Consider the following 11,241-nt stretch of genomic DNA (forward strand, 5'->3'; position numbering starts at 1 on the left):
GCCCCGAGAAGTCCAGGTTCACAGCGATTTCATATCTCCGGAGCCGGGTCAGGTAGTTATGGTGAGCAAACTCAGCCTCAAGCTCCCGCAGCTGCTCCTTGGTAAAGGCCGTCCTCTCCTTGCGGGCCTTGCTGCCGCCCTCTGGTTTCCCTCGGTTCTCCTGGTTGTCTGGGGAGAGAGGGACCCAAACAAGAAGATGTGAGGTACGGAGGCCTCGGTTCCCTTTCTTTTGTCCTCAAGCGGCAGAACAGGTTCTTTCTCTATCTCTCTTATTTTTAAAGATGCTGAGAAAGAACCCATATTGTCCCTTTATCTTTCCTTTAACTCCCTGAAAATGGGGAAGTTTTTTTGGCTCCCAACTTCAAGTGTCACCCCTCCACTCCCCCCCGCCAACTTTTTTATTCCCAAAGCACAAGAAGCTTTTTTGGCTGTTTAAGGATCTCTACCACCCAGCCCGTCCCCCAGCTTGACATGAGTCGTGGCTGTAAGCTTGTGGGCAATATGCTCTAAAACAGAGGTTCTCTGTCCACAGCGACATCAGCATCGCCTGAGAACTGTTAGAAACAATAGTTCCGGGCCTCACCTCGGACCTACTGAATCAGAGACTCTGGGAGTGGGGCTCAGCGATCTGCTTTAACAAGCCCTCCAGGTGATCCTGACACATGGTCAAGTTTAAAAAACTGCTCCAAGACCTTGCTAAAAGGGTGCTCTGGTGGCAGCAGCATCAGGGAACTGGTCAGACCTGCAAGATCTCAGCCCCCATCCCCACCCCGCCCTTCCCATCCAAACTACTGAATCCAAATCTTGCATTTGAGCAAGATCAGCGGGGTAGCTGTGTGCACATGTAAACAGAGAAGTGCTGCTTTAAGTTTCCTTCCCCCTTTGACACGAGGAGAAGTTTGGACAGTTCATCTATGAAGGAGGCTCTGAGTTTGACACAGCAAAGGCTCAATCATAATTGGCTAACGGTGCAGGGACCAAGCACAGTACATGTATGTATCAGCCTCACAATAACCCAACTAGATGAGTTCTAGTGTTAGTCCTATTTCATAGACCAGAAAACTAAGCACAGAGAACTAAGCAAGCTGTCCAAGTTCATCCAGTGCCGTCAGCCAGTGAGTGGCAGAGGCAGGAATCAAACCCAGGCAGTTTCACTCACATACTGTTCAAATGAAATCTATGTAGTAAGGGTTTACAAACTGTAAAGTGCTGTAGCAACAAAAGGGATTGTATCCTTATCTCCTGAGCAGAGTAAAAGGTGCTCTACCTTCCTGTTAGTGGTGGCAGTGGGTGGAGAGGCGCACAGGAAGGAGACACACACCTCGCAATTAACTAACAATGGGTGCCGCGTGTCCGGTGCAGGCTACCGGAACCACCCTTCCTGCCGGCCCTAAGTTAGAGAAATCTTTCACTTCTCTGTCCTGGTTTTACAGACATGGAGGCTAGGGCTCAAAGTCAGGTGCATTAGTGAAAGCTGCACCCCGACCTCCTGCCCCTTCGAGGCCCCCATCCCCACCTGGTTGTGTGTGTGGTGCGGGGGATTATCTGTTCTCAGAGGCTGAGTCTAAACTGACCCAGGGGTGGGGGATAAGGCAGGCAGGCTGCCCACACTCCCAGCCAAACAGCCACATTGCGGCGCTGGGTGGGGACATAGAGACCCCTCGACAATCTCGCGTGCCAGTTCCCTTCTCAGCCCTTCCTCCTGCTTTGCATTCAGCCCCCTTGTGTTTGAGTCTTCGTCCTCTGCCCTCGCTTCACGCCGCCGCCCGAAGCCCGGGACAAGGGTCGGGGTGGCGTCTCCCGGCGCAGGGAGGCTCCTGGTATAGCGATTTGGGCGCTGCGGTCCCTGCCTGGCGCCCTGAGGGGGAGATGAGTGGGCGCTGCTAGCATCCCGGGAACCCGAGAAGGCGGAGGAGGGGACGCCCCCGGGAGCTCCCCGATGTCCCGATACGCGAGTGGTGGGGGCCGTGTCGCCGGGTTCGGAGGGGCAGGAGGGAGCGCACTCTCCGGCTGGGCTGCCTGCCGGATGGCCTCTGGGTCCCAGCCGCAGAAAGCCGGCCCAGACCCCTCCCGACGCGGGAGCTTGGGCCGGAGGGGAACGACGCGCAGCCCCGGGCCGTGGTCCCCCAGGAATCCTCGGCCTTGGAAGCGCGGGTCTGGAAGGGCGGGCAGTCATGCAGCGGGGTGGGGGGTGGGGGGCCACCAGAGCACATCCCGGCTAAAAGTGAGGCCGGGAACACCCACCCCCTCACCCCACCGGCTCATTTCCCGCCCCCTCCTGTCCCAGGGCTCAATGTTTTCCAGCCCTTTCCTTTAACAACTGAGGGGGTGTAAAACCCTGCATCTCCTTGCTGGAGCCTTTGAGGAAGTCACTAAACCTCTCTGGGTTTCAGACGCCTCCTCAAGAAATTGGGGAAAATGAAGTACCTCCCAGGGTTATTGGGAAGACTGGACAAGTTAATGTGTGGAAAATGCTTTTAAAACTTTAAAGCAGTGGAAAAGCATAAAGTTTTCTTACAATCCTTCAACTCCAGGAGATGGCATCTGAGGGGCTGGGATGATAACAGCCGGCATTTCCTGAAGGATTCCATGTGCTTAGATGCAGCTGCTTTAACCCTCCACACAACACCCCTAGGAGCAGGTCCTCTTATTATCCCTTTTAGCTCTGTCATGTGGATTTGTGTGATAATTTGATTAATAGCTCTCTCTCTCCCCCCAGGGATGTAACTGCTTTTTCTCACTTGCTACTGTGCCTGGCACATAGGAGGTATTCACTATTTGCCAGATCTTTGTTAATATACAGAGGAGGAAGTGGCCTCAGAGGGGCTCAGGACCTTACCTAGTGTGCTGGGAAGCTTTTAGGGGCAGAACTGAGATTTGAAACCAGATCCACCTGACTAGAGCCCAGGCCAGCAACCCTGACATCAGGTTCTCCATTTAGCATCTGGCTGGTTGGGGGCTGGAGCTGGACCACGGCAGCTCTGCTTGTCTCCACCGCCAGGGCTCCTGGGAGGCCTGTCTAGGGTTGATGCCCATGCCTATCGCCCCTCTTCTCCCAGGCCTGCTTAGGTATACAGAGGTGCTCTATGGAACCCCAGAACCACCAACCACTCACCCCCAGCACCCACACAGTCCTGTACATAATCCTCCTGAGAGAGACGAGGGGATGTAGGGGGAGGACTCCGCTGAGCTCGTCTTGGACTGGTTATGTGGGCAGCCGACCACTATCTACTTGGTTGACACTCCTTACCTATTTTCCTCTCCTGCCTCTATTGTCCTGATTTAGGCACTGGGGTCTCAGAATGGGAAAGGAGAGGAAACAGGACAAAGAAGTCTGAGCTGAGAACCTTGGGCAACCTCTGCTAGAGGGGGTAGGATGCTGGCACCAGAAGGACACTGTCTTCATCAGCTTCCTGGAGGGAGAAGAACTTCCATCACTGGTGGAAATGACAAAAGGCCAGAAGTATGGCAAACTAGCTATGAAAACGGAAGTGGACGTTATGATTCTCTTTGTTCTGCAACATTTTCATCAACACAGAAAAAAAAAAAAAAAGGAAAGAAAAACTATGAGCACTTTCTCGTGTCATTTTTGGCCAGAGGGTGTTCAGTCTGCCGGCTCACATGCGCAGTTCATGGGCACACTAACTCCAGGATGGCTTGATCCCAAGAGTACACCTTTGTTGGGGAGCCTCCCTCCCTCTCTGAGTCTCGGTTTCCCCATGAATAGAAGTATGGGGTTGGGCTGAGTCTTCTTTCTCCTGGAAAGCTGGTGTCAGAGTTTTTTTCTCCAATATGCAGCCCTGACACCCTTTTCTCTCCCTAGTCCCTCTTCTGTTGAGAATCCCTGGTCGTGAACCTGAGGCCCCTTCCAGTTTCAAATATTCTTGTCTTGGCCTCTAGTTCCTCCAACCAGTCAAATCTGGGCCTTGCCATGTGCTCTGTCCTAAGACACCCTACCCCAGCCACCCCAAGGTCCTTGGCCCAAAGAACAAGGCTGTGTGGGGGAATTTCTCTCTCCCTCTGACATGCAAATCTCCTTACCCCAAGCAGAGTGCAGGGGGGTTGTGTTTGTAGAGGTGTTTGAGGACCCATTGGAGAGCCTGGGCTTTAGCTGGCTCCAAGAAAGAGCTCTCTGACCTTGGGCAAGTCTCTTAAGTTTTCTGAGCTTCAGTTCCCTCATTTTCAAAACGAGAATAGCTACATCACTGCGATCAGAAGGCTGCTGAGAAGGTGAAATGGGGTGGGTAAGCTGTGTCTAACACCTGGCATAGTGTCTGGCACGCTATTGAGACTTTGAAAGAACCACCAGAAGAGGTTCTACTGGAGACGATGTTGGAGAGATGATTCACGGTGGAGGTTAGAGATGCTGCTGCTCAAGGTACCGTGTCTCCAGAGCTGTGTGAAAGGGTTACCTTTTCAATGTCTGGCTTTTTAACTGTTTTCCCTTTCTCCATTACTATTCTACATCTCTGCTCGGATCTCTGTCTCTGGTTACTATTGTGTCAGGCTTCCAGGGGGCCATGATTCCAGGCATAGTAATGAGCATCGATCAGAATCACACATTGGTTCTCCTGGTCCTGTGGGTGCCTCTTCAGGACTGCAGAAGGAGAAGGCTGGCACTCAGCCGGCCTTAAGCAAGAGCTGCTCCACCCTGCCCTAGCGCCTGCACAACCCTCTGAGCGAGTAGGACCATGATGGAACAGCCAGCAGTGCCCAGAGAAATTCAAACAGGATGTGTGTGTGACTGCGGTTTCCACCATGAGCTTTTACACCACTCAAAGTAAATTATTTCATAAATAGCTATCACTTTTGGCAGGCCTTCCTAAAGCCAGCAGACAGCTTTATCGGAGCTACAAGGAAGTTCAGACAGACTCTGAGAAACATGCCTTTTTGGAGTCTTGTATCTCTATTCCTCAGTTCTCAGCCATTTTACATAAATTTCTGTCCAAGACCAAATAGAAAGCCATGTTTTCAAATAGCACTTTGCAATTGACAATGGACTTCTTTCCCCCATAGATGAACTTCTTTTACAGATGAGCCTAGAGTAGATAAGAGGCATGCCTAAAGACACACAGCAGATTAGAGGCAGGACTGGACCTAGAACCCAGATTTCCTTGATAGGAAGCTATTTCCACGTAGTAGTCTGCTTTCTGCTGTAGCCGCTTAATTATTCTGTGAGGTAGGTAAGGTACACATTAGCCATTAAACAGATGAGGAAATTAAGACCCAGGAGACTGAATGGCTTGCTGAAAGTCCCCTGGGACCAGTGTAGGGCTATACCCACTGTGTTACACTGTCCTGAGGGGATGATGAGCAGGGAGCTATGAAAACAGAAGTGGACGTTATGCTCACTCCATCTGTGTCTGGATCTAGGTCTGTCTCTCTGGGACTCCCCAGGGAGGGGAGAGGGAGGGGATATTTGGGGCATGATGTCAGTAGGTGAGACTTTGACAAACCCTCTGAAAACAGTGTCTGGTTTTCTTCACAGTGCATATCTTTGACGTCCTTGTTAGTTCTGATATTTTCAACTTCAGGAGTCAAAGCCCATCAAAATAGACAAGACCTGGATGGAGCCAGCCCAAGACCAGTTGAGCTTTGGCTTCCAGGACCTCTCTGGTTTCCTGGGACTGGCCTGCCTTCCCCACCGAGCCCCACCCACCTCAATATCCAGGCCCTTTCTCTCTCCTGTAGGTGCCTGAAGAGATGATACAGGTACCTCTTTGAGGAGCCCAGCAGTGGGGCTGGAGAATTCAGATTATGTTTTCTTGGAGAGAAGCAGATTCTTCTGGAATGGGACTGCCTGGTGCCACACTAGTCTTTGCTGTGAGTTCCAGGTGGGGTGGGGCATTGAGGGTGACCCGGTGGTGAGGGAGGGTGAAATGAACGGGGTGATGAGATGGGGTGTAGGGCCCGAGGAAGACAGGAAAAGAGAAGTGAGAGGGAAAGGAGGCACTGGAAATGAGAGGTGGGAGCAGCGACAAGCCTCTAAGCTAGACTGGGGGGAGGCACAGGCAGTGCTGGGCTTTATTTGTGTTTATAAGTTCCAGATGTCGCCCGTAGCTGTCACCAAAGGAAGTGTGGGCTTCAGGACCCCGGCCCACTGCTCACACTTTTCCTTTACCACTGCACTCAAGGAAAACAGAGAGAAACATGAAATTTAAAAGGGTGGGAGGGGGTAGGGTGGGGAGGAGTGCTGGCCAGAAGCCAGGGAAACCTGATTCAGCGAGAAGAGAGGGCCTTGGGGCAAGGGACTAGCTCCTGGGGTCTGCAGGAGTCCTGCCCCTCAGAAAGGGCCGCTCTGCTTCTGAGAGCATCCCTATCTCCCTGGGCCCAGATGCCCTAATTTATTCAAGCCAGAGAAATAGGTGAGCGGGGTGGGACTCCTGAGTCCCCAGCCTGGCAGGGGTGTAGGCAGGGCTAAGGTGGCCCCTAGGCTGATCTCCTTATAGCCCGTGGGCTCTTTAGACCCTTCCATCTTAGAAGCTGGTCAGAACATTGGTGCCTCAGTGGAAACTGACTTTTTCCAGAATTTCCAGAATGTACCTGGGTGGGGCCTGAGCACGCCCAGGCACAGGGTTTGTGCTGATGCCTCTCAGTTCAGACAATGGCCAAAGCCTGGGCTCCCACCATTGGGCCCGGATCTCTGTCTGTCAGAGGAGGAGAATCAGGAGCTCCCCTGTCTCTCCTCCCAAGCTGGCCACTCTGGAGCCTAAGGCTTCCTCCTCACTGGGGGTCCTGGGGTTGGATTTGGGATGAGAGGGGCTGCAGCTGCCATACGCCCCTGAAACCACACCCTGTACAGCACTGCGATGACCCTGGACCAGTGAGCCTACAGAGGCAGATAGGCCTGGCCGGTGGCAGGCTGCAAAGTCTCCATTTGAGCTTGCATCACTGTCTAGCTGGAGTTTGAACACAGGTGACCCGGGAGGCAGCCAGGATCAGGGAAGACTTTGAAAAGAGAAGGGTACTCATTTGTAGGTTTTGAGAAATTGAACTGAGAGGTTACCAAGTGTTGGCTGTGGTCTCATCTAGTCCTATAGCAACCCTATGGGATACTGTTATCCTCATTTGTCAGAGGAGGACTCTGAGGTTTGGACTTGCCTGAGTTCACACGGCCAGGAAGTTGTGCATCTAAGACTTGAACCAGGTCTGCCCTATTGGTGCACTTAACATTAGTCCCTGACCCCGTTACCCCATTACGAGGTTGCAGCCCAGCAAAGGAGTGGGGTGGACATGAGATCACCCAGCATGGTACTCAGCATTGCTCTAGTGACCCAGGTGACAATCATTGAAGTTGTCTATTTCATTATCATCTCCTTTCCTTTTTCCTCTGTCAAACAACCCACTTCTTTAGAGACTCATTCCTAAAAATGTCTCCACTTTTTTTCATCTCTGTTCATAGGTGTAAGATAATAATGCAAGGATCTGCTTGGTCAGAAATAATGCTCTCTCTGAGTGCAAAAGCTCTAGTGGCAACAGGATGCCAGGCTAGGAAAGCTCTGAGGTCATGCCTGCCTCTGAGATGCTGCTTTCACTAGAGGGGTTTTTAACTGGAACATTTGTGCCACTGCTAGAACCTTGTCCCTGTGCTCATAACCTCCTGTTGATGGGCTGAATTGTGTCCCTCCCTCCCAATTCATATGTTGAAGTCCTAACCCGAGTACGTCAGACTGTGACTGTATTTGGCAATTGGACCCTTAAAGAGAATAAATAGCCGAAGCCTAGGCTCCCACTTTGGGCCCCCCTCCTTAAGTTAAAATGAGGCTGTTAGGGTGGGCCCTAATCCAATCTGACTGGTGTCTTTATAAGAAGAGTCATAGATTAGAGCACACAGACAGATGCCCAGGATGTTCACACACGGGAAAGGCAAGTGAGGATACACCAAGAAGGTGGCCATTTGCAAACCAAGGCGAGAAGCCTCAGGAGAAACCAAACCTGACGACATCTTGATTTCTAAGTTTTAGCTTCCAGAACTGTGAGGAAATAAATGTCTATTGTTTAAGCCTCCTGGTCTGTGGAATTTTGTTATGACAGCCTGAGCAGACTAAGATAGCCCCTAACTCTCTGTAGCCAATGCTCGCCACTGAGGAGAGAGAGAAAAGCCATGAGGGGTGGTTGGCAAGGCTGATGCTAGCCCATAGGGGGCCTCTCTGCAAATTAGAAAAAGGTGCCCTTTCCTCTAGACTGGAGAACACAGCCACATGTCCATGCGACAGCTGGGCCCTCTAGCTGTCCAGCCATGGTGGCCGCCTGACTGCTCTGCCATGGTGGGTCCACTTTATTGCTCAGCCATAGCAGCTCCACTTATTTCCCATGGTGGCCATGGTACTTGGGAACTGACCCCAGTACCCCATGGGGGATTCCTGCAGAGTCAGCTTGACCTGCATGTGGCTGTTTATGTGTCTTTCTGACCCCAGCACTTGCTCTGACCCTGGGCTGGTTTTATAATTGAAGTCTGGCTCTCTGCACACTTTTTCATGAGTGAGACTGTAAAAATTCTGATGCATTTTACAGAAGCACATCAAACATGGTGGGGACCCTCATGCCAGGCAGTGAAGCCATGCTCAGAGAGAAGGTGAGAAAATGAATGAATGAATGAATGAATGAATGCATGCCAGGCTGCAATAGAGACTATTGACCAGACATTGAATGAGCTCCTCCCGTGTACAAATGTTTCAACAGGTGCTCGGGAGTCTGCACGGGTGAATCAGACCTCATTCTGGCCCTCCGGGCACTTCAATTTTTGGAAGAAAGGCAGCCATATGCATCTATAACTCATATGCATCTAAACCATCTTGGCCAACTGTGGTTTGATGCTAAAACAGAGGTATAAACAAGGCTTGCTCTGTGTGGGGGGTGGGGAAGGAGGTCAAGAAAGAATTCCTAGACACTCGACAAACTAGAAATAGAAGGAAATTATCTCAACATAATAAAGGCCATATATGAAAATCCTTTAGCTAACATTATATGTAACGATGAAAAACTGAAAGCTTTTCCTCTAAGATTAGGAACAGGACAAAGATGCCCACTGTTGCCACATCTATTCAACATAATACCGGAAGTCCTAGCCAGATAAATCAGGCAAGAAAAAGAAATAAAAGGCATCTGAATTGGAAAGGAAGAAGTAAAATAACTTTTGTTTGCAGATAACATGATCTCATATGTGGAGGACCCTAAAGATCCCATAAAAAACCTATTAGAACTAATAAATGAATTCAGCAAATTCAGCAAGTTGCCAGGTACAAAACCAACATGCAAAAATCAATTGCATTTCTATATGCTAGCAATGAACAATTTGAAAAAGAAATTAAGAAAACAACTTACATTTACAATAGCATTGAAAAGAATAAAATACTTAGGAATAAACTTAATTAAGGAGACGAAAGACTTGTACACTTAAAACTACAAATGGTTTCTGAAAGAAATTAAAGAAGACAAATAAATGGAAAGACATCTTGTGTTTATAGATTGGAAGACTTACTATTGTTAAAATGTCCATACTACTCAAAGTGATCTACAGATTCAATGTAGTCCTTATTGAAATTCCAATGGCATTTTTTGCAAAAATAGAAAGAAAAATGATCTCTAAGGACCTTTAATAGAAAAAACAATCTTGAGAAAGAAAATATGGAGGCTTCGCAATTCCTGATTTCAAAACATATTACAAAGCTACAGTAACCAAAACACTATGGTACTGGAATAAAGACAGATATGTAGACCAATGGAACAGAATAGATGCCCAGAAGTAAACCCTCACATGTATGGTCAAATGATTTTCAACAGACGTGCTAAGGCTAATTGATGGGCAAAGGATGGTCTTCAACAAATGGTGTTGTGAAAATTGGATATCCATATGCAACAGAATGAAGTTGGACCCTTACTTTATACCATATTGAACAATTAACTCAAAATGGATTAAAGACCTAAACATAGACCTACCTAAAACTGTAAAACTCCTAGAAGAAAACATGGGAGAAAAGCTTCATAACATTGGGTTTGGCGATGATTCCTTGGCTATGACATCAGCAGCGCAGGCAACAAAAACAAAAATGGACAAATGGGAATACATTAAACTTAAAAACTTCTGTGAAGCAAAGAGAACAATCAACAGAATGAAAAGGAAACTTATAGAATGGGAGAAAATATTTGCAAACCATATATCTGAAAAGGGGTAAATATCCAGAATATATAAAGAACTCCTACAAGTCAACAACAAAAGTCAAACAAATCAATTAAAAAACCCGGCAGAGAACTTGAATGAACATTTCTCTAAAGAAGATATACAAATGTCCAATAAGCATATGAAAAGATGCTCAACATCACCAATCATTAAGGAAATGCAAATCAAAACCACAATATCACCTCATACCCATTAGGAGGGCCGCCAACAGAAACAAACAAACAAACCCAGAAAACAAGTGTTGGTGAGGATATGAAGAAATTGAAACCCTTGTCCACTTTTGATGGACCTGTAAAATGGTACAGTGGCTATGGCAAAGAATATGATGGTTCCCCAAAAAACTAAAAATAGAATTGTCATATGATCTAGCAATTCCACTTCTGGGTAAAAATCCAAAAGAATTCAAAAGCAGGATCTTGAAGAAATATTCGTACGCCATGTTCATTGCAGAACTATTCATAATAGCCGAGAGGTGAAAGCAATCCAAGTGTCTGTCTATCATCAGATGAATGGATAGAGAAAATGTGGCATATATATACAATGGAATATTATTCAGCCTTAAAAAGAAGGAAATCCTGTTATATGCTACAGCATGAACAAACCACAAGGATATTATGCTAAGTAAAATAAGCCGGTCACAAAAAAAATAAATACTGCATAATTCCACTTATAAGAGGTACCTAAGGTAGTCAAACTCGTAGAAACAGAAAGTAGAATGCTGGTTGTTGTTCGATGGATATAGAATTTATTTCAGTTTTATGAGATGAAAATTTTTCAGAGATCTGTTTCACCATAATGTGCATGTAGCTAACACTACTGTACTATACACTTAAAAATGGTCATGACGGTAAATTTTGTTATGCATTTTTGACCATAATAAAGAAAAGATTTCAAATACAAGATTGTCCCATGGTAAGATCTCTCAGAAGAGCTTCTATGAAGTTAAAAATTGCATTTAGAAAATCAGCACAGGTTCTAGTGGATACTATAATTTGAAATTTTTAAACAATAGCTTTCACTGAAATGATATTATATACAAGTGGAGCCATAACCAAAAAAAA

The 11,241-nt window shown here is 47.7% G+C and overlaps 1 protein-coding gene across 2 annotated transcripts in view; it reads right to left on the minus strand.

The window, feature by feature from the left end:
• MEOX1 (mesenchyme homeobox 1) overlaps positions 1-11,241 on the minus strand; it is a 17,697-nt gene that overhangs the window by 1,761 nt on the left and 4,695 nt on the right. The window contains exon 2 of one of the 2 annotated variants that reach the window (XM_006910089.2): positions 4-168. The exons of the other annotated variant lie outside the window; for it this stretch is intronic. Coding sequence (XP_006910151.1) covers positions 4-168 — 165 coding nt within the window. The remainder of the gene's footprint in view (positions 1-3; positions 169-11,241) is intronic. 2 annotated transcript variants of the gene reach the window in all.

This window comes from Pteropus alecto, unplaced genomic scaffold (genome assembly GCF_000325575.1).
Source record: "Pteropus alecto unplaced genomic scaffold, ASM32557v1 scaffold313, whole genome shotgun sequence".
Classification (NCBI taxonomy): domain Eukaryota; kingdom Metazoa; phylum Chordata; class Mammalia; order Chiroptera; family Pteropodidae; genus Pteropus; species Pteropus alecto.